The 25,563-nt window shown below is 34.0% G+C and overlaps 1 protein-coding gene across 1 annotated transcript in view; it reads right to left on the reverse strand.

The window, feature by feature from the left end:
• plxna2 (plexin A2) overlaps positions 1–25,563 on the reverse strand; it is a 197,790-nt gene that overhangs the window by 94,963 nt on the left and 77,264 nt on the right. The window contains exon 4 of the mRNA XM_073823770.1: positions 5,712–5,812. Within this exon, the coding sequence (XP_073679871.1) occupies positions 5,712–5,812 (101 nt within the window). The remainder of the gene's footprint in view (positions 1–5,711; positions 5,813–25,563) is intronic.

Raw genomic sequence — 25,563 nt, forward strand, 5'->3', positions numbered from 1 at the left:
AGTCTAGAGGTGAGAATGAAAGAGAAAAGATGAGATGATAGAAAAAGAGAAGTCTAGAGGTGAGATGAAAAAGAGAAAAGTTGATATGACACAAAAAGAGAAGTCTTGAGCTGAGATGAAAAAGAAAAGTTGAGATGTGAGACGAAAAGAGAAGTTTTAAGATTAGACAAAAAAAGAGAAAACGTTGAGATAGGATGAGAAAAAAAAGCCTTGAGATGAGATGAAAAAGAGAAAAGTTGAGATGAGATGAATAGATAAATCTTGAGCTGAGACAAGAAAAGAAAAGCTGAGATGAGATGAGACGAAAAGAAAAGGGTCGAGATGAAATGACAAATATGTGAGGGGTTGGCATGGGACAAATACAGGCAAGAGGAGGAGATGAGAGGAAGAGTAGAGTCAAGATGAACAGCAAAGGGTCGAGAACAAATGAAAATTGAAAAAGAATTCGGATGAGAAGAAAAAACAAGAGTCAGGATGTGATAAGGTAAGTGAATGGTTGAGATGAGATGAGATGAGATGAGATGAGACAAAAGGAGAAGGGTTGAGATGAGATGAAAAGGGTCGGGACGTAAGGAATATAGACAAAAAGAAATGACAATAGTCCGGACTAGCTGAGTATAAAGAAAGGAGATGAGGTGGGACATGAGGAAATGAGATGAGAGAAGAAAAAAAGGAGAACAGATGTGACAAGACATAAGGCAAAGGAGCACAGCAAGACAGCTAGAGAGATGAGATGAGACAATATGAGAAGAGTCCAAAACCCAACACCAGTGGCAATCAATCTCTCATCTCCATACAGCCCCAGTATTTGTCCAACAGGTGAAATAATTCACTCATAAACAGCCTGTGAGGGTGAATCTGCTTCCATTCCTCCAGATCAATATGTAATTAGGAATTCATTTAGCTGAGCACCAATCCCATATAACCTGAACACAGACCAGCACCATCTGAGTTCAATAAGAAGACTGAGGAGTAAACGGTGTGGCCATGTAATGAGTAGCGCATGATTGTTATAACCATAATGACACTGCTTGAATGAGAGTTTAAACGACTACATAGTAGTGCACGCCATTCTTTTGAACATGTCAATGACATCCAACTGATCCAGTGTAGTTTCAATGTGACTATACTCATCTATATTGTATCTATATTATTATTATTATGAAAATCCATCAAAATCACAGCTGATACTTTTTTTGGTTCATTTGTCAACTGGAAGGTCAAGCCAAGTGGACTGCATTACAGGACACAACATCCCACATATTGTACTCTGGGCATTCAATGCATAAGAAAATTGACATACTGTGCACAGTATACAGTATACATGGCCGAAATAGTATGCTAGCCCAACATATCAAGAATATCCGTTCGTGCACATCAGAGAGAGAGTGAGCGAATGTTTCCTCACAGCACGGATCAAACGCTGAACCCTGCTGGGAAGATGGTCTCCCTCCTAGAACGGCCGCCACAGTCATGCAAACAAGACCCAAGCCAAGAGCTTACAAACACACACACACCAAACACTCATGTATTGCATAATGTTAAATACACTTACATATTGCCCTTAAACACTGATCGGTGCTAAGATTCCCTACCTCACCTCCCTCTTTCTCTCTATAATGAGCTCAATCCTAAAAGCGATTATGGATTCGTTGGAATGATCTCCGCTGAGCTCCTGCTGGATCACTGATATTAAAACAGCCTTTGACCTCAAAGGAGTTCAGCCAATCAGATCATCTCCTGGATTAGTGTTCTCCATGGGCCACGGAGATTAGTCCTCCTAAATCTGACAGCAAACTTTATGCTCGCTCCTCTCACTCCGCCTTTTCTGTCTCCTCCCAGTTTTAGGGTCCTGTATGCAGGTTAACTGGCCAATGAGAGATGTCTTTGGGTCTTATGCCAGATAGATAACAGACAGATGCTGTTTGTCTTCATAGTCTAAACACTGGCAGATTTAAGTGATGCCTCATATACTCTAACACTATCATGCTTTCAGTCTCTCACTCATTTTTTTTTCTTCTTTCAATCACATGGTGTGCAGCAGCTGCTGGTAATTAGACGAACTTTGGCAAATCACACTATTCTAAACTGAGTTAAGAATAAAAAGAGACATCTCTCAGATAATGTTTCTCTACATATAAAGTCCTCAGTATAAAAAACAAGACACATACAATAAATAAATACACTACCATTCAAAAAGCTTTTTTTAAGAACTGACATTCATTCAAGAAGGCAACATTAAATTGATTAGATAAATTGCTTCTTTTGAACTTTTTAATCAAGGAACCCTAAAAAATGCAAATGAACATATTAAACTGTTTTGAACATTGATAATAACAAGAAATGTTTATTAAGCAGCAAATCAGCATATAAGAATGATTTCTGATGAATCTTCTGATATGTGAGTCTTTAGTAATGATGCTGAAAATTCAGCTTTTGAAATCACAGGAATAAATTACATTTTAAAACATATTAAACTAGAATGGAGGTTTTTAAAATTGTAATAATATTTCACAATATTAGTTTTACTGTGTTTTTTAATCAAACAAATGCAGCTTTGGTGAGCATAAGAAACAAAAATCTTACCGATGCCAAATTTTGGAAACTTTCTACAGCATCTAATGACTTAAACGAGACTGGACCAATACTGCAAATTTTAAATCTATCAACTCATTTTTCTTTTAAATGTTTAACTTGTTAATATAACTTCAAATATATTCTAATCCAAAAAATTCTGTTCTTCTTTAAAAAAATTACTCAATATAGATTGCCACACATTCACAAAAGTCTGAGATACTTGCCTAATATAAAATAGATTTTGTTTTACATGTTTAACATTTTAAAGATTATTTTTTCCTTAAACCATCTGCTTGAGTATAGAAGCCCATGTCTGCCACTGAATAAAAATAAAAAAGATATTTGTGATTTTTTAATCTCACAATTCTGATTTTTTTTTTCAGAATTTACATATAAACTTGCAATAATGAGAAATTAAGTCAGTGTAATATAGTTCTGTAAAATAAGTATGCAAGTGAGTTTACAATTCTGAACTTTATTCTCAGAATTGCGAGTTCAAATAACGCAGTTCTTACTTTTTAGTGAGTTTATATCTCGCAATTGACTTTTTTTCTCAGAACTGTAAGTTTATATTTTGCAATTGTGACTTTTTTCTCAGAATTGCAAGTTTATATCCCACAAGTGTGACTTTTTCCTCAGAATTGCAAGTTTATATCCCAAAAGTGTGACTTTTTTCTCAGAATTGCAAGTTTATATCCCAAAAGTGTGACTTTTTCCTCAGAATTGCAAGTTTATATCCCAAAAGTGTGACTTTTTTCTCAGAATTGCAAGTTTATATCCCAAAAGTGTGACTTTTTTCTCAGAATTGCAAGTTTATATCCCAAAAGTGTGACTTTTTTCTCAGAATTGCAAGTTTATATCCCAAAAGTGTGACTTTTTTCTCAGAATTGCAAGTTTATATCCCAAAAGTGTGACTTTTTTCTCAGAATTGCAAGTTTATATCCCAAAAGTGTGACTTTTTTTCTGAGAATTGCAAGTTTATATCCCAAAAGTGTGACTTTTTTCTCAGAATTGCAAGTTTATATCCCACAAGTGTGACTTTTTCCTTAGAATTGCAAGTTTATATCCCAAAAGTGTGACTTTTTTTCTCAGAATTGCAAGTTTATATCCCAAAAGTGTGACTTTTTTTCTGAGAATTGCAAGTTTATATCCCAAAAGTGTGACTTTTTTCTCAGAATTGCAAGTTTATATCCCACAAGTGTGACTTTTTCCTTAGAATTGCAAGTTTATATCCCACAAGTGTGACTTTTTCCTTAGAATTGCAAGTTTATATCTTGCAATTGTGGCTTTTTTCTCAGAATTGCGTTTATATCTTGCAATTGTGACTTTTTGTTCAGAATTGCACATTTATATCACACAATTGTGACTTTTTCCTCTGAATTGTAAGTTTATATCTCGTAATTGTGACTTTTTTTTCCTCAGAATTGAAAGTTTATATGTCACAAATGTGACTTTATAACACACAATTGTCGTAACATATTAGAACATATTAGTCTTCTCTCCCCTCAGAAATGGTTTTATAACTTTATTTATAGCTTTATAAATGGTTTTTAAACTCACAATTAAGACTTAATTTCTCAGAATTCTGACTTTAAAACTCTCAATTGCGAGTTTAAATCTCACAATTTTATGAAAAAAAATTCTGAATTGTGAGTTGTAAAGTCAATTACCTTTTTTTTTTTTTTTTTTTTCCAGTGGCGGAAATTGCTTCCATACATGTGTGCTTTAATGATCCCAGAAACTAATGTTGATGAAAGGACCTTATAATCGAGGCTCCTTTCTAATCTCATATAGCACCTCAAGAATCCTACTAAAAATTTTAAAATGCTTCTTGATTTAAAAGGTGTCCGATGATGACCATGTGCTGCAAAGCACCATTTGCAAAATCTTTATTATAAAGTATGTGCAAAAAAGAAGAAAAACTGTGCAGTAAAAGGGAAGCTAAAAGACTACTGAAACCATTGTAGTAGGTGTCAGCAATCTCTCTCTGTCTGTCGCTCTATCAAATGTGAAAGGATGGACTCCATAGGGGCCGTGAGGAGTGAGAAATGAGCAAATATGAGTGTGGAGCTGAAATTAGAGCAAGTGAGAGAGCGAGATGTTAATTTCATTAAGAGAACACTGACTGTGAAAAAGCACTTGCCGTGGGGAGGGAGGAATACAAGCACACATGGAGCGACAGAGAAAACGAGAGAATCTGATATGTCATGGTATTGAATGCTTACTATACATATATATCATGGTATTTGATACTCCAAAAAATATGCAGCTTAACTTGTAAGATATATAGTTATAATATATAGAGTCAAAACATTATATAACAAAAGAACTATAAAAATAAAATAAATATGTATTTAAGTAATTTAAGAATATAAACAAATATTAAATACATTTTAAAATAATTATTTCCAAGAATACAAAAAAAAGGTAGTAGCCTGATACTTTCAGTACTTTTTGCTAGTGAATTAATAAATACATAAGCTTGCTGGCACAACACAGCATGGTATGTTTGAGATTTGAATGGCGTCTGTATTACATGAGCTTTAATACAGCAGAAAGCCCCAGAGGACTGATGGAGGAATGTAATCCTGCCGCGCTAACGGCACGCCAACGGAAAAAAAAAACAGCCCCATGCTGAACAGAGACGAACAAATACCGCTTGCTTCGCCAATTATTTGTCCCTGTCCTGTCGGGAGTCATGTAAATTACTTTAAGTGCACTTTTCCAAGGGAGGTACGCCCGCCATTACTGTAATGATGGCAGCGAAGGGTTTACACACCCCTACAGAGACAGGACACAAGAGAGAAGACAACAGCACAAAACCACTAAAAGATGACGAACGCAGTAATGTCGGTTGCCTGTTGTTCTGGAAACATTACATTCAATATTTAAAAGCATACAAGCTACTGAGGATTCAGCATTCAGTGAGATTTTAACATCTGGATGCAGTTACACTAGTTAACCACCAGAGGGCAAACAACCTCTGTGCCATCCGAGCACCACTGGGCTCTGCTCTGATCATTCCTAGACTTCACTACATGATTTAAGTTTTGGAGACTGTGGTTTTCAAATACATATAAATCATGTGTGTTTTACTATTGACTGCGTAAATATAAACTTATATTTGAACTTACATGTTATGCAGCACACACCAGCCACAGTGTGGATCTCCTGAGCTCAGGCACTCTCCACATGTACCATACTGCTCACAAGACTCGATCGGTACCCGCGTGACCTGCAGAACAAAGAAAGAACATTTTAAAGGAAAGAACAGACTGAGCGTATTTAGCCAACACAAGCTCTAATAATCCTTTCGATGGATATATTATATTCAGGTAACATTTGAAAGTCATAGATTCCCCTTGAGACTATGATGGACAAGGAGGAGGAGAGAAAAAGTGAACAAAGTGAGATATAAAACCAGTCAAGAGTCAAATGATGAGTTCCACTTTTATAGTGAAATTTGGTAATGGAACAAATTGAGATGTTTTATTGCAGACTTTGGTATCATGGCAAATAGGAGCATATAGTTTCAGACACCAAGGTCAATTTCATCCAGAAATCAGGGGACTTCAAGAGATAATACAGCCAAAAGTAAAAATTCAGCCATTATTTGCTTATCTTAATTTTGTATGACTTCTGTGAAACAAAAAAGTTGGTATTTTAAGAAGATAAGACAGTTTTGGCTCCCACTGAGTTTGATTGCATAGACAAAAATACAATGAAAGTCAGCTGGAACAGAAACTTTGTAGTTACTAGCATCTTCGGAATATCTTTATTTTGTGTTAACCTGAAACGCTGAAAAAAGAAAGTCATACAGGTTTGTATCGACATGAGTGTGAGTAAATGATGACTGAATTTTCATTTCTCCCTGTAGGAAGAAATGTAGATACAATAGAGAATTTTGCTTGACAATCTCCATTTCATCTTGTTGTTTCTGAGAAACATCTAAGATCTCATTTGTGATGTTATTGCCTACGGCCATCCAAATGCCAGGTTTTCATGGTGTCAGTTGTATATGTGCACAAGAACGTCTGTGTTCATGTATACTCATGTTTTCTTTGAAATGCAAAAGTCAAAGACAAACATTAGAGTGTTCAGTGGTAAAACCTGTACTCTCTGTGTGTGTGTGTGTGTGTGTGTGTGCTAACAGAAACAGACAGAACAGAGGAAACAGGACACAAGCAGCTGTGCTACTGCCACTAAGAGGAATAGCGTCAACACAGTGCTCTTTTGTGTTGCCCAGTGCACCTGTCCAACTAGGTATGAACACACACACAATGGTATACTATCATTATGGGGGGCATTCCATAGACGTCCATAGGGGTTTTATACTGTACAAACTGTATTTTCTATCCCCTTACTCTAAAACTACCCCTCACACAAAACCACATTCAGCATTTTTAGATTTTGAAAACACCTAATTCTGTTTGATTTATAAGCTTGTTTCCTCATGGGAACCTAAAAAGTACACACACACACACACACACACACACACACACACACACACACACACACACACACACACACACTCAACTGCTCAAACATACAGGAGTAAATACGCTACCAGTCAAAAGTTTTTGAACAGTACAATTTTTAATATTATTTAAAGAGGTCTCTTCTGCTCAAGCCTGCATTTATTTGATCCAAAGTACAGCAAAACAGTCAAATTTTGTAATGTTTTTCCGTTTAAAATGACTGTTTTATATTTGAATATGTTTTAAAATGTAATTTATTCCTGTGATTTCAAAGCTGAATTTAGCATCATTACTCCAGTCTTCAGTGTTACATGATCCTTCAGAAATCATTCTAATTTTCTGATTTGCTACTCAGAAAACATTTATTATTATGATTATGTTGAAAACAGCTGAGTAGAATTTTTTTTACAGGTTTCTTTGATAAACAGAAAGTTCAGAAGAACTGCATTTATCTGAAACGGAAATCTTTTGTAACATTATAAATGTCTTTATCATCACTTTTGATCCATTTAAAGTATCCTTGCTAAATAAAAGTATACATTTCTCTAGTTTTTTTTTTTTTACCAAATAAAACTGACTCCAAGCGTTTGAATGGTATAGTATATAATGTTACAAAAGCTGTTTTATTTCAGATAAATGCTGAAAGAATCCTGGAAAAAATGTACTCAACTATTTTAAATATTGATAATAATAATAATAATAATAATATAAAAAACATTTCTTGAACAGCAAACCAGCATATTAAAAATATTTCTGAAGACTGGAGTAATGATGCTAAAAATTCAGCTTTAAAATCACAGTAATAAATTAAATTTTAAAATATATTTAAATAAAAAGCAGTTATTTTAAATAGTAAAAATATTGCAAAAATGTACTGTTTTTGCTGTACTTTGGATCAAATAAATGCAGGCTTGGTGAGCAGAAGAGACTTCTTTAAAAACATTAAAAATCTTACTCTGTGACTGGTAGTGTATACAGTATCTGACCTCAGATCTTTTTCTCTATATATTTGCACAGCACTGTACAAACTGCTTGTAACTGATACAACACACGCTTGCTTACAGTAGTTTACAGTAACTTACAGCTATCTAAATACTCACTTAATTTATGATTTCACAAACAAGGACTTCCCCAGATGTCCCCAAATATAGGTATTGTTTGATTTAGTACACTTCTTGTCATAAATTTGACTTCAATGTATAGTTAAGTAGGTGCACATACACACACACTCAAATAATGGCGACTGTGTCAAGTTCGTCTCCAGAGTGAGACTCAATTCACTGACCATTATAAAAAGCAAACATGTCACTCCTCAAAACTCAACAAGCAGTGTGTGTCTGGCAAACAGTCTGAACATATGCTCTCTCTCTCACACACACACACACACACACACACACACCTAGACAATCAAACACTCCTGTAATACCTCAGAGACAAGTGCTAACCAGATACACACTCACAAATGCCCACCACAACAGACTAGAGCCTTGCTTTGCCCGCTGACCCACAAAACCCCTCTCCACTCGTCTCGCACAGCCTTCTGCTGCCCACTTGGCATGCTGGGATAGCGACGCTGTGATGACCGGGCCACAGCTCTGTGATTTGTGCCTGCGCTTGTAATATCTCTTTTATCTATTCATGTATTTTCAGGGGTTTGCTTTCATTGCCAGCGCTGGAGTCTGTGATGTCCTCCCTTGTCGCTGAGGGGATTTTTTGGGTGCACCTGCATCGTATTAACACACACAAGCAGAACAGGATAGTGTGAAGCCATTGAGGATTTGGGGACAAATAACATTTTTCCCTGCGTTTTGAGTGAAATGAATGGATGGTTACATTTGGTAAGGTGTGTTGCAGAGAAATAACTAACAATACATACACCACCAGTCAAAAGTTTTTAAACACTAAGATTTTTGATTTTTTTTTTTTTAAAGATGTCTCTTCTGCTCACCAAGCCTGCATTTATTTGATCCAAAATACAGGAAAAACAGTACAATTTAGATTTTTTTTTTTACTATTTAAAATAACTGTTTACTATTTGAATATACTGTAAAATGCAATTTATTAATGCTGAATTTTTAGCATCAATACTCCAGTCTTCAGTGTCACATGATCCTTCAGAAATCATTCTAATATGCTGATTTCCTGTTCAAGAAACATTTTTATTATTATCAATATTTAAAACTACTATTATTATCATTATTTTTTTTCAGGATTCTTTGAAGAATAGAAAAATCCAAAGATCAGCATTTATCTGAAATAATAATAATAATAAAAACCTTTGTAACATTATACACTATACCATTCAAAAGCTTGGAGTCAATATAATTAATTAATTTATTTTTTTTGGGGGGGGGGGGGGGATATAGAAATAGGGGGATTATAGAAATTAATACTTTTATTTAGCAAGGATGCAATAATTTTGAAAAAATAAATTTATATTTATATATTTATACATATAACAGAAAACAGTCTATTCTAATAATAAAAATATTTCAAAATGTTAGTGTTTTTGCTGTACTTTGACAAAGACATTCATAATATTACAAAATATTTCTATTTTGGATGAATGCTGTTCTTTTGAACCTTTTCTATTAATCAATCTATTCAATCTATTCATCAAAGAAAAAAACAATATTAATAAATGTTTTTTTGAGAATATTAGAATTAGAATATTAGATTTCTGAAGGATCATGTGAAGCTAAAAATTCAGCTTTGAAATCACAGGAATAAAAATATTTAAATAGATAATTATTTAAAATAATAATTTTTTTTTAGGTCAAACAAATGCAGGCTTGGTGAGCAGAAGAGACTTCTTTAAAAACATTTAAAATCTTACTGTTCAAAATGTATTATTATCATTATCATTATCATTATTATTGTTATTATTATTTATAATTTATTATTATTGCCATTCCAAAGCACAAAATAAAATAAACATAAAATAAAATAAACATAAAATAAAATAAACATAAAATAAAATAAAATAAAATAAAAAATAAAATAAAATAAAATAAAATAAAATAAAATAAAATAAAATAAAATAAAATAAAATAAAATAAAATAAAATAAAATAAAACAAAACAAAACAAAACAAAACAAAACAAAACAAAACAAAATAAAATAAAAAATAAATCATGTGCGTAAATTCATTTAAAAATATATATGTTTGGACTAATTTCGTTATAGAACATCTCGAAATGTTATGCCAAAAAGCATGTAATTAATATAAAAAAAAAAAATAAAAAAAAAATTATTATTTAGGGTTAAACATTCATATCATATACAAATAAAAGAACAAAACCATAACAACGTTTGACCAATAGGACCAGTGTGCCAGTCACTATTAAGAATTCGGGCACAGCATCAAGCTTTTTGACGGTTACCGTCATTGTGTTTTCTTTATTCTGACATTCGTGACGGGGTCAAAGGGTAGGATGAAGTGAGAGACAGTTTTAAGATGGATGAGTGGGCACACAGTGTGCGTTTAGTGAGAGGGGTGGAGAAACACGCAGGGTTCCCGCAGCGTGTGTGTGTGCTGTATGGCCGTGTTAAATGTCATTAGTGTGTGAGCGGCGGGGTTTGACGGGGGGCGGCCATCCACCTGTCCCTGCGACACACAGCCGTGGCGGCTCCAAAACAAAGACACGCATTCAACCTCCCGCTATCCACCGACACATGGCTGTGATCGCACACGCACTCACAGTTGCGTTTATACATACGCTGCGACTTCATGGCAAAAACCGAGAGGTGTCCCACAAGGCTCCGTCCTGTTCCCTTTTTCATTTTCACCCAGCTCCCCCTCCCTCACTTCTCTTTATTTTTCGCTCACTCGTTGCCCCAGGACAAACAGGTGGTCAAAAGTAATGAGTCCAGCACATCAGCGCTGCCGCCCAGCCTGATGACAAACAAGCCCACCAGGGGCTCCGCTCACAAAGCAACACCGGCCATACGACGCTGGTTCAACATGGCAATAAGTCTCAATGTTACACAACACTGACTTAGAGCCAGACCAACAATCCAACAACATTCGATTCACAGATACCAGATGATGCCTTCTTGACGCCAACGGTCACCAAATGCCTGTTCTGGAGTAACACTAACTAGATTTTTTATGAACAAAATGTAAGCCTCTACAAAACGCAAGGCTGTTTTGATAGTTGCCAGGACATTACTATGTAGTTGCTAAGGTGTTTCAAGTGGTTGCTAGGGCATTTTGGGTATATTTAAGAATTTAAAAGAACCCACCGCCAAGTCTCTATGATATTCTGGCCCCTTGATACTGTATGGCTTGGGTTTCTCATTATTTCTCATTCTCATTAGTCAGGCAATAATCAAAAATTAACAGGGTTATTACAGCTAAGCAAAACTAAAGCTAAATTCATAAAATTTCTTATTTAAATGTGTACTTGATTCAATTTTTCACTTGCTTTTTAAAGTTCTATTTAAAGAGGTAATACTATGAAACAGTATTGCAATTTAAAATAACAGTTTACTATTTTAATATACTTTAAAATCTAATTTATTTTTGTGATTCAAAGCCAATTACTCCAGTCTTCAGTGTCACATGATCCTTCAGAAACCTGGAACCTGGGACACTTTTTGCAGGACTCTTTCATGAATAAAAAGAGTAGCATTTATGCAAAACAGAAATCATTTCTAACAATATAAGCCTTTACTACCACTTTTTATCAATTTAACACATCCTTGCTGAATAAAAGTATTAATTTCTTTTAAAGAAAGAAAGCAAGAAAAAATGTACTGACCCCAAACTTTGAACGGTAGTGTATATTGTTACAAATGATTTCTATTTTAAATAAATCCTGTTCTTTTTAATGTTTTATTCATCAATAAATCCTGAAAAAAAGTATTATAGCTTCCAAAAAACAAAACAAAACACTAAGCATTAACATTAATTTTCAACACTGATAATAAATTTGAATATTAGAAAGTTTTCTGAAGGACCATTTGTATTAAAAAAAAGAGTAAAAAGTATTTAAGTATATTAAAACAGAAAATGACTATTTTAAATTGCAATAATATTTCACAATATTACTGTTTTTTCTGTATTTGTGTTTAAATGCAGACTTTTATAAAAAAAAAAATCTTACTGATGGTCTAATTTGAAAGAAAAAACTTGACAGTTTGTTATCAAGTCAAAATTAACTACAATCATAAAGAATTTTTTTTATGAAGGCTTGTGTTATGTGTAAAGTTTTTTAGAAAATCATTTTAATTAAATGGTTTTATGACAAACGTATCGCAAATTTAAGACATCGTTCTTGTCTGTAGCACAATTATGAAAAGGACAGTTCATCCAAAAATAAAAAATAAAATAAAGTTGTCATCAGCAACACACTGGAAGCATTGAATTTCATTGCAGAAACTTAAAAACACTTATACATTATTCAAAATAAAAACACTTAGACATTATTCAAAATAATAACATTATTCTCACAGAAGAAAGAATGTTAGAAACAACATGAGTAAATGAAAGGATTTTCATTTTTTTGGGGTGAACTATCCCTTTAACCCTAGTACAAACAATAGTACTAGTAATACTAACTATATTATGAAGATCTGCAGCAGTGTCAAACGCTGATGGAGCGGATCAGAGAGGGGACAGCTGCACTGCAGGGTGACACAGCTGCCGCAGGTGCACGTCCACGTCTGCACACTTGGCAGGAAGATGTCAAAGGAGAAGATGGAGACAGAAAGAGATTGATAGAGAGACTTCCAGACAGAAAAAGTGAGCTGGATAAAGGTGTTATGGGGGTAGCGGGCAGGCAACTGGAGCAGCTGTTGACCAGCACATGCTTTAGTCAGTCAGCACAGTGGGAAGCACAATGAGGCCTGTTCTCCTACTGAGAGCAGCTTGTGATTGTGTGTGTGTTTGTGTGCGCGTTTGAACCTTTTCTAATTAAAACTTGAGTTTAACTGCAGAATAGAGAAATGCAGTTTTCATTTGAGACCATTTTTTTGATTAGTTTACAATAGAATCGAATATAAAGCAATAAGCAAGATCATACATTGCAGATTTTTATCACAGTTATTAGGCATGATGCAAGCTGCAGCAACAGCAATATGATAAAAGGAAGTAATGTTCAATAAATGATTACATTTATTAATATTAATAATCACAGACTTTTGTTTTTTCTTTTAGAACAGCTGTTCACAGCTACCAAGCAACGTAATATGTGCAAAGATCATTTTAGGTACTTAAGTCACCTTTTCTTTCAGTAATTATTTTTTTTGGATAACTAAAATCGGCATACAAGTTGACAGCTAACATGGTGGTGTTTAATTTATGCGGCAGTGTTTATTCAGAACTAAAACTGCCTCAATGTAAATCTTTGTATTAGATTGTTTATAGTTTATACATAGAAATATGTGTTAATGTTGCCATATATTGCCAATAAATAAATAAATCGCAAAAATTATTGGGTTTATACAGAAACTAATGCTAATGCTCCAGAAGCAACACATTGCATTAAGAACCAGAGGGAGAAAACTTGTGCAATTTGAAGATCAAGGTAAATTGTACTTAATTTGTCTTCGGGGAAACATATAAGTATTGTCTTTTACTTCAGAAGGGCAGTACTAAATGGGGAAAAAGATATTTCAACAAAATTAGAAAAATTTGGACATTTTCATCTTGTTCAAAAGTTTTCACCCCCCGGCTCTTAATGTATTGCGTTTCCTTCTGGAGCATCAGTGAATGTTTGAAGCTTTTTTTAATAGTTGTGTTTGAGTCTCTTAATTGTCTTCAGTGTGAAAAGATGGACCTCAAAATCTCAGCCACTGCTGGAAAGGGTTCAAATATGCAAAAGATGCTGGAGAACTGAAGAATCTGCAGGACCTAGAGGATTTTTGTGAAGAAAAGTGCACACTTTAACTGTTCAAAACAAACAAGGGACTCATGAACAAGCATTACAAAACATAAAAACAATGTTTAACTATGTCACATGAATAAACAGTCAGTAAATACACTGATTAGTCTGTTTTGTGTGTGTGATTGACCAAAAAGAACCAGTTCTTAAGAGTAATTTGTTAGAGAATCATACTACACTGGTCATGGTGTCTGTTGACAGCCTAAAAACCATTCCTCCAAAAAGCATTCAAATCCATCACAACCGCCATTAATCTCCACTTGCACTTGTGAACTTAAAGTATTAATAACAGCCAATTGGCTTAAAAGACAACTGTAGTTAGATTAGCGAGGAATTCTGGGTTCAACCCAAACTCATGGTAGGACAGGGTGCTCGCCAGCTCCTAATTTCCTCTTGAGCTCTGTAATTCTTCCACAGCTTAAAATGCTTCCAGGATGCTATCTGCTAATCTCTATCTGGCTTGAATTCGATATTTTCCACTCGCTCTGATGCTGGCCAAGAATCGCCTGGAGACAGGACATTTAGACGAAAAGAAGACGGAGCTGGCACCGAAATTCTTGTCTTATTCACAGACAACACTTCTCAAGTCAAGCTTGTAACCTCCAAAGAACCTCTGCTGCTGTAATCCAGACCCAAGACGGTATAATTACAAGCGAGCGGCTGATCTTAGACCTGTGCTTGGGATCAACATGGAGACTACAGTATGCTAGGAGAGCAGAACACTGAGAATAAATGCTCACATTAGCACTCTTTTTCAGAGTCATCAGAACACCCTCACTGTCACAGGCACCTGTCTGATGAATGGAGAGCTATTAGAGAGTAAACAAGAGCGAGAATGTCAGCAAAGAGATGTAGGGTCTGAGGTAAATGATTAAGAGCAGAAACATGTGGAGAGAAGATATATCCAAGGGGTTAGAAGGAGAATGAAAAATATGAGGGTAAACTGAGGGTAAGGGAAATCCTGTTCTTGTTTAGCCAGACTTGACTATCAGCATACAGTCTGATCAACATTATAGTTTGTTCTGGCCAAGAACGCCTGACTTAGACAGGAAAAAACTGTCTGAACATTATGCAAATTGACCAATGTTTTGGAATGATGTAACAGTTAACAATATGATGGATTTTGGATTAAAAACAGGATTTAGTACTTCATAAATGTCTTGCAACTCAGACTAATATAGAAGAGAGAGTGTTTACTGTTGTTGGGAACATCAGAAAATATAATGGATATATCCAGGATATCTAATTTTCTGGAAAATAAGTAGAATAACAGTCCCATAAACCTTAAATTAGACACTTCACAGCCAGACTGCAAAATCTAATCTGCTTTCTCAATGAAATGATAATAATCACACTAAACAACACATTGCATATGCAACTGATAGAGTGCATTTGAGTTTTGTCAAAAATATGACCATGTACACCATTCAAATGTTTGTGGTTAGTAAATTTTATGACCAGAAATGAAAGAGTGATCAAAAATCTATGTAAAAATCTTGAACATTTTACAAAAGATTTCGGTTTTAAATAAATTACGTGGTTTTGAAATTTCTACAGTTGAGGTCAAAAGTTTACACCCCCCTTTTTAAAATCTGCAAAATGTTAATTATTTTACCAAAATAAGAGGGATCATACAAAATGCATTTTTTTTGTTTAGTGACTGATGTTCATGAGTCCCTTGTTTGTCCTGAACAGTTAAACTGCCAGCTGTTCTTCCGAAAAAACCTTCAGGTCCCACAAATTCTTTGGTTTTCCAGCATTTCTGTGTATTTAAACCCTTTCCAACAAAACCCATATGATTGTGAGATCCATCTTTTCACACTAAGGGACTCGTGCAACTATTACAGAAGGTTCAAACGCTCACTGATGCTTCAGAAGGAAAACCATGCACTAAGAGCCAGGGGGGTGAAAACTTTTTAAATTTGAAGATCAGGGTAGATTTAACTTATTTTGTCTTCTGGGAAACATGTAACTATCTTCTGTAGCATCTGAAGGGCAGTACTAAATGAAAAAAAATATATATATATATATGATTGAGGCAAAATAAGAAAAATGCACACATCTCCATTCTGTTCAAAAGTTTTCAGCCCCCGGGTGAAGAATTCTGAGGAAAAAAATGTATCATGATTTCCCCACAAATATTAAGCGGCAAAAACTGTTTTCAGCATTGGCAATCACAAGACCCATTGTTAACAATTGAGAAACAATAATAATTGAGCATTAAATCAGCATATTAGAATCATTTTTTGAAGGATCATGTGACACTGACTATTGAAGTAATGGCTTTACTATCACGGAAAACAATTACATTTTAACATAAAAGAAAACAGTTTTTTAAATTGAATTTTTCACAATATCACAGTTTTTACTGTACATTTAATAAAAAAAATACAGAACTAAAAAAAACGACCCCACTGTAAACTGTAAATATGTTTTAATCAAAATAAACACAGACTGATAAAAATCTGTGCACACTAACTCCCTAAAAGCTTTTTTGGGAGGAAAATTGTAATGCAGTACACAACACATAGTCATAGTGTGCTATTCGTCTGAGCTGAAACTAAAGACATCCTGAAGCCTCTCATGTACAAATACTGTATCCAGATGTTCACGCGCACTCAAAACACTCATGAAATCCACATCGCGGTTTCCATAGCGACCAGCCCAGGCATTGACCCCCTACCCCTCTCCTTGAGTGTGCCGTAAACAGCTGGTACCTCTGGGACAGGCTGCCACCTACACACATACTGTATACACGCGCACTCACACATTCATTTTTAATGCGAGATACTGAACACTGCACCCATTGCAATGAGAGCCATCGATCACGTCCCTTCAGACACACACACACACACACACACACACACACACACACACACACACAGAGTGCAATAATCTCACTGACTCAAATCCATCTGCACTCACCAAAAATCAGAGAAAAACAGCATGATTGCGTGTGCATATACGCGCCTATGTGTGTAATCATACATTTCTGTCGAATATGTACAGGAAATGAACAAAAACACTAATTATTTAAAGATTTGACTTGATGAGTATTTTTATATATATATATATTGACATAATTTGGTCAGAACAGATCAAATCTAAAGAATGTTTGAAGGATCATGCGACACTAAATACTGGAGTAATGACTGCTAAATATTCAGTTTTAATAAATTACATTTTAAAATAAAATTAAATTAAAGTAAATTAAAATTAGCGCTGTCAAATCGATTAATCACGAATATTAATGATTAATTGCATCCAAAATAAACATTTGTGTTTACATAATATATGTGTGTTGACTATGTATATTTAAATGTACTGTATATATAAATACACACACATGTATATGTGAACCTGGACCACAAAAACAGTCAAAACGGTCAATTTTTTTAAATGGAGATGTATGGTTTGTTAGGATAGAACAATATTTGGCGGAGATACAATTATTTAAAAATCTGAAATCTGAGGGTGCAAAAAATCTAAATATTGAGAAAACCACCTTTAAAGTTGTCCAAATAAGGTTCTTAGCCATGCATATTAATCAAAAATTAAGTTTTGATATATTTACAGTAGGAAATTTACAAAATATCTTCATGGAACATGATCTTTACTTAACATCCTAATGAGTTTTGGCATATAATTTCGACACATACAATGTATTGTTGCCTATTGTTACAAATATACCCATGCTACTTGAGACTGTTTTTGTGGTCCAGGGTCACATATATTTACACACACTCACACACACACACACACACACTCACACACACACACACACACACACACACACACACACACACACACACACATATATATTTGATACCATTTGATTTATATTATACATAAATATAAATATATACTACATATATTTCTTAAATACATGTATATGTGTATGTGTGTGTGTGTGTGTGTGTGTGTGTGTGTGTGTGTGTGTGTATGTATGTATGTATGTATGTATGTATATATGTGTATATATATATATATATATATATATATATATATATATATATATATATATATATAAAAATGTAAAAACATACCTATTTTGATGTGATTAATCGCGATTAATCGATTTTAAAGCACTCATTTTAAAATATTTTTTAATTTAAAATTATTTTTGTGATGGCAAAACAGATTTTTTAGCAATCAAATAATTGAAATTCATTTAACAGCTCTAATTAAATTACACAAAAAAATTTAAAATTCAACTCAAAATATTTGATTTTAATCAAATAAATTTTAAACAAAAGAGCCTTTTTCAAAAACTTACCAGTATACTGTATGCTAAAAGTGAATTTTATTCATTTAATCAGCGTTAAGGAATACAGTAGCATATAGAAAGTGTAACAAAAGCTATAAACACTAATTTAGATTTCTTCATGGGGTACTTTTACATTTAGACAGTCAATTTACACAACTCTCACACACATACACCTCAGTCCTAAGGACAAATTCTCTGGTGATAAGTTCGTGCTAGGCTAAGCTGAGGGCAACAATTGACTGACTCTTATCCGTTCAGTGTAGTGTCTCTGTGGAGTCAAGCGGCCCACAAACTCTTAGACATGAGGCTAATCTGACCCCTCGAATCCCAGCAGAGATACAGGACAACACATTCATTTACACACACACATCTCCACAGATAAACACACTCTAATCAATGAAGACAGACACTTCTTACAGCTTAATTGTGTTTACGGATGCTAACGGGATCATGCTAACCAGCCAAACCTTAACTCTTTCATTTGGACACACAGATCGTCTCCACGGTGGTCGCATTATTCAGCAAACCCACTCAAACAGAAGCATAATAAAACATTCACACATGTGAAGTGCAAGTCAATACACACATACACAATCGCGCTGTTTGCATAACTCTCCCAGCTCTATTAGCTCGCATCTCGCTAACGTTCACAAATGCATGAGAGTGTGTGTGTGTGTGTGTGTGTGTGTGTGCCTGCGCGCGCGCGTGTGTGTGTGCGCGTGTGGGTTGAAAACTCAAAGCATTCTTGATTGCGTGAGGAGGCCTCTCAGAAAGTCTCCAACATACTGTAGGAGAATGATGGGATGATAGATTGAGAAAGAGACTGAAAGTACATGAAGATAGCTAACGTAAGCATCACTATTAACACTGCTCATTTTTAGTGTTTTAGTGATTTGAACAAACCCCTAATACTAAAGTATTAAGCTCTGCCACTTTGCAATCATCTAAAAACATACTAAGAACCATTCAGATTAACAAAGCAATGCGCTAACAAGCACCCACAACAGTCTAGCATCATGGTGGAGATCTGCACACTAACATTTTCATCAGAAAATGCATGAAACATGTTTTACGGATAAAATCTAGACACAGCAGAATAGCACAACTGATTAGGAACTATATTAAAGGCAAGAGCGCAGCATGTGTGCTCATGAGGTGACCTTTGAAATCCCTCTCCACTCCGAACTTAAATGTCATATGGAGTTTTTACTGTCCGACAGAATAATACACATAAATCAAAACGAGACAACCTTCTAGCTAGCTAGCTAGCTAACAATATCACACAGCCGGCGAACAAACGGCCTGATCAAAGGAAGCATTAGCTTAGCCTTAGACTATTTCCGGAACACGGCAGATTTCAAAAAGCATTAGACAGTTGTTAGCTGAAAATCGATGGTCATTTCTGAGTGAGGCATCCTGTCTGATTGCATTTTAGATGAAATGTGAGGGCTCTTAACCTTCGTGTTTGAACAGAGCTCTGAGCCTCCTCAGCGAAGCGTTTCTTTCCCATCAGAGCTATTTGTGTAACGGATTTGGCCTGAACGTGTAGATTTAGCTCGACTGAAGCATCTCAACGCTTCAGCACCAGAGGGGCTATGCAAGACTGCTATAAAAGGCTTGTGAAAGCTTCAATCTTTGTAAATCTCAATCAACGTATATGCACGACTTCCATGAGGGACCGCGTTTCTAATCACACATTGGAAAGCCGACACAGTGGGTCTTATGGTGCAGCTGCTTCACAGAACTCATGCTGAGTTGGCTATGTACAGTAGCTATACACATCTAGAAAAATAGTCCTGTCTCAAAAAGATAATTCAGACTCAGGTAACAAATGTTTTAACTGAATAACTACAATTAAAACGCCTAGGGTTTAGCTGGCTAGCATTTGGCTTACTTCAATTCCAATTTACAATTTCTACAAAATATATGGAGACAAAAACACCTTTGTTTATCAGATGGTACACTGAAAAACTTGAAAATATTTGTGTCCATATATTATGTATAATGAAAGTCAATGGGGTCCAAAACAACAACATTGACTTTCAAAATAAATTAAAATATGAAACACATACACAAATATTTTTGTAAATAATAGGGTCCAAAACAACAACACTGACTTTCAAAGCATTGGGAAAAAAAGTTATTAAAATAAAATATGATATGAAACACACACACACACACACACACACACACACACACACAAATTATTTTGTAAATATAATTAAAGTCAATTGGGTCCAAAACAACAACACTGACTTTCAAAGCATGGGGAATAAAAAAACAAAACAAAATGAATAAAATAAAATTAAATATGAAACACACACACAATTTATTTTGTAAATATAATGAAAGTCAGTGGGGTCCAAAACAATAACACTGGCTTTTAAAGCATGAAGAATAGAATAAAAAATAAAAAATAAAATAAAATATAAAACACATAAATTGTTTTATCCATATAATGAAAGTCTATGGGGTCCAAAACAACAAAACTGGCTTTCAAAGCATAAAAAAAAAAAAAAAAAAAAAAAAAAAAAAATTACAAATTATTTTGACCATATAATAAAAGTCAATAGGGTCCAAAACAACAACACTGACTTTTAAAGCATGGGGAATAGAAAATAATAGAATAATATATATATATAAAGAAAAAAAAATATATATATTATATTATATATATATATATGAAACACACACAAATTATAAAAATAGAATAGAATAGAATAGAATAGAATAGGAAACACAAATTATTTGGACCATATAATGAAAGTCAGTGGAATAAAATAAAATAAAATAAAATAAAATAAAATAAAATAAAATAAAATAAAATAAAATAAAATAAAATAAAATAAATGTTACTGTAAATGTAACTTATTTGAAACAACATGAGGGCAAGTCAGTGATTACATCATTTCAATTTGGGGTTGAATTATCCCTTTTAATGCATTTTGCTAACAGTTGTAGAAACCATTCAGGGAAAGGGGCAGAGTTTACAGGAAATGCACGTGGGCTGTAAAAGGGTTGGCGAGAGAGACAAAGGAGGAGTAGAATAATAGAGAGGTAGACTGGACCTGAGATACAGAGCTGGAAACTGCAGCCAGTCGATAGAGAGTGAGTACATCAATAATGTATGACTGAAATCCTCTCACACAGGGGCCGATGAGGAGAGGGGCCGTATGTGTGTGTGTGTTTGCCACATTATTCAACCATATTTCACGACTCGCATGGGCATATGTACAAGATCTCTGTCAGAGCTGACAAAATAGTGATCCACACTGCATCACCTGACAACAGTGGTATCCGCATACTGTGACACTAATGAGAGGAAGATGCACAGGCGGCTCACGTTTGCCTCTTCGCGGAGCGGAGCACCCGGGCGCAGCTGCCGGGCGCGCTCGGAACCCCCTCGGGGAGACGCCGGTAAAGCCCTGTAACCTGTCTGTCCGTCAGCCTGTCAATTAGCCCCTGACACCACCTCTACAATGTGCCAGGCGGGCACAGGTCTTGAACTTTTTCTATCAGTCTCTAGGTAGGGGGCTTTAGCTCAGGGTCCCGGTCAAAACTCAACTGTCAGATAAGCTAACTGATGAGACCTACAAATGTGATTACCAGCCATATGCCTCTTGCTCCATCTAACAACACTTTCAGACACAGAACAATACTTTAAGAATCAAATATTTTATTATTGGTGCACACTGAAAAACTAAATCTTCTAGTTAAAAATAACTAAATATATTTCAAAATATTAAAAATATAATAATATTTATTTTTAAATAAATCTTTTTATCTGTAGCACATTCAGACACAATATATTAGTATAAGTTTTTTCATTGTGCATTCCTATTAGTCTAAAAAAACTGCAGTTGGGTTATTTTGATTAGGTAAAAAATAACTAAAAAAATATGATTTCATACATAACATAAAATTATTAAATCACACATAACATTTCTATAAAAAAATCCATTTATATGCCACAATCCGAGACACAAAACAATATTTCAAACATAATATTAATGCAGTTTTTTAGTATTTATAAATTTATTTATTATTTATTAATTAAATTATTTATTATTTAATTATTATATTTATTTTTATAGTAATTAAAAATGATAAAATGTATCGTACATGATCAAATCAAAGCATGAAGAAAAAATAATAAATAAATAAATAAAATAAATTAAATTAAATGAAATTAAATATGAAATATTTTAACCAAATAATGAAAGCCAGAGAAATCCAAGACAACAACACTGACTTTCAAAGTATGGTGAATAAAATAAAATAAAATACAAAACTCACACAAATTAATTATTTACATTAAATTATTTATTAATAAATTATTTCCATATTTGTTTCCACATTTTATCTATCTATCTATCTGTCTATCTATCTATCTATTGATATGTATATATTTAATATATATATATATATATATATATATATATATATATATATATATATATATATATATGATTAGATAGATAGATAGATAGATAGATAGATAGATAGATAGATAGATAGATAGATAGATAGATAGATAGATAGATAGATAGATAGATAGATAGATAGATAGATAGATAGATAGATAGATAGATGCACTTTAATATTTTTTTTAGTATTTATTTACATTTATTTAAATCCTTATTTGTTCATTTTGGTTTCTAAGTCATTTTTTGTTATTATTTTTAAAAAGTAATTAAACATGATACAATTCACCATACAAGGTCAAATCTGGACAATTAAATTTTAATTACTTTACGAAAAAAAATAATTAAATATTAGAGAGAAAGAGGGATTAAAACAGAAAGAAATTGATTCAAATAACTGAATCATTTATTTTCTTAGCTTCATAATAATTTTTTAAATTTGCATCTCAAACCACAATCAAAAACCAGAACGAAAATGTTAACGAACATTTTCACCTGCAATCTGGCTGATGAGATTACCATTGATTGAGTTGGACAAAGATGGAGAGGTTTTAATACTACACAATAGCGGCTAGTATTAAAGCCAGATCCCAGAGCAGCGGTACGGTGGTCTCTAAACTGATAATTCAGTTCGAACTGACAGCAGGCAGAGGCTGAGCTACTGTCTGAGGAGTGAATAATTCAGCTGTCAAAGCTCAGAGCAACAGGCTGAGGGCTGCGTCTCCCTCACACACACACACACACACACACACACACACACACACACACAAGCAGTGGTGTATATCAGCAGGGGAGATGATAGGAGCCTTATTGATTTCAAGAAAGCAGCCAGACAGTGGGTCGCTCTGACCCGGGGCTGCATAATAATCCAGGTTTGATTATGTGAATTTGAGAATGTCAAAGTGAGAGTGTGACTGCATGAGGGCTTCTTTTGTTTGCGGAAGACAAAAGACATCAAAATTCCACTCTTGATTTCAGCGCAAACTGCGTTGTGTGGGTCTCATGGTTTATGCCCCTTCTCCTGGCTCTTTGTTTGCCAATCGCCCCCCTCCGCATTTGTGGAAATCTCTAGCGTGTTGCATGCGTGTGTATATACAGATGGCGGGTTTGGCTGCACCCCACTGCTCTCTTGGCTGCTCTGCAGGCGTACGCTCGACGTGATTGGCTGGCCGAGGTTTGGGGAGAAGGGGGGAAACACCGTGATGGCTCAGGTGGCCCAGTCTGGTACCAGTCGTATCATAAACAAGCTTCTTCCACTCAGCCGTGAGCTCACCGCGGACCTGCGAAAAACCAATTTAGCAGAACCACTTGGACGCAACTGATGCCCCGTCCTCCGATTCACTCAACAGATCATGAGATGGTGATATGATAGAGACATGTCCCAATTTCTTTCCCTCCTCCAGGACAGCTAAGGAGGAGGTAGATGAGCTCTAGCGAAGGAACCCTAAAACACCACCGCAAGAAATAATGGGCCCTCCCTTTGTAGGAAAACGTGAAAGAAAACACGCGCCGTTCCATTCGCCTCATTTAATCCAGCCGCTCTGACAGTACCCTTCTGCGACGCTGTCGAAGAGGAAGTCATGGAAATATTCCGGTAATGAGCCTCGGCTGTCTTCGGGTCTCATTTTGTACATCCAGTCAGCGCAGCGAGAGGCAAATGTGGCTCATTTTTATTTGACTGGATGGATCTGTACCAATCACCTTAAGCTTATTTCAGCTTCTGGCTTATAGCTATTACCAAATGTATTTCTTTATCTTATGGTTTTAGCGTACAGTTTGCTTGTATTAGCTGCCTACGGCCTGTCATTCATATGCCTGTTCCCTCAAAACAACTTTAGAGACGAATCTCATTCAATTATTTTGGTGCCCATCAAAAAGAGGAGAAGCAAATGTATAAAAACTGGTATTTAAAAAGCAGCAAATAACTGACTTATTTTTAATTAATTTATTTATTTTTTACAACTGATATCTATTTAAAAGATTAATTATTTCAGAAGTAAAATTGTTTTATTTTTATAACCCCACTGGATTTTTTCCCCTGTTTATTTCCTTTTTGTGTCCATAAACTTATTTTGCGCTAGACTTATGCCTAGAATGAAAATGCAAATGAGTTAAGAAAAAAAAACCTAGCAAAAATACATATTCTTAAAATAACTAAATAAACAAATAACATTATCACACAAATAATCATGGGTTCATTAATTGTGTTTATTTTTGTAATAATGTAATAACTGTAATGTAATAACAATAATAATAAAATAAAGAATTAATAAATATATTAATAATAAGAAGAATTAAACATAATAAGAACACCCAAAACATTATTATTATTATTATTATTATTATTATAAACAAAGATAATATGATTATATATTAGATTCATTCCTATTAAGAAAAAAAATAAAAATAGTAAAAGTACATATTCTTACAAAATTAAATCACACAATCACGCATTCATTCATTTTATTTTTAAATGTATTAATAATATTATTAATAATATAAAGTGTTAATAAAAATTAATAATATTATCAACAATAAGAATAACAATTATTTTAATATATTATTAATATATTATTCGCATATTTTCATATATTACATTTATTATTAAGAAAAAATTTAAAAGTTACTAGCAAAAATACATATTCTTTAAAAAATAAAATCATCATTACACAATCATGCATTCATTGATTTTAATTATTTTAAATGTATTAATATAAATAATAACAAAGAGTTAAATATCTTAACATTATTATCAACAATAATAAGAACAACAATTATTACTATTATTAAAAATAATTACATTTTATTATAAACAATTACATATAACTATATATTTAATTTAATTATTATCATTATTATTATTTTTGTTGTTGTTGTTATTATTAAGTGAAATATAAGTTAATACTAAATTGTGCTAGACTTAAGCTTAG

The sequence above is a fragment of the Garra rufa genome, chromosome 18 (assembly GCF_049309525.1).
Source record: "Garra rufa chromosome 18, GarRuf1.0, whole genome shotgun sequence".
Classification (NCBI taxonomy): domain Eukaryota; kingdom Metazoa; phylum Chordata; class Actinopteri; order Cypriniformes; family Cyprinidae; genus Garra; species Garra rufa.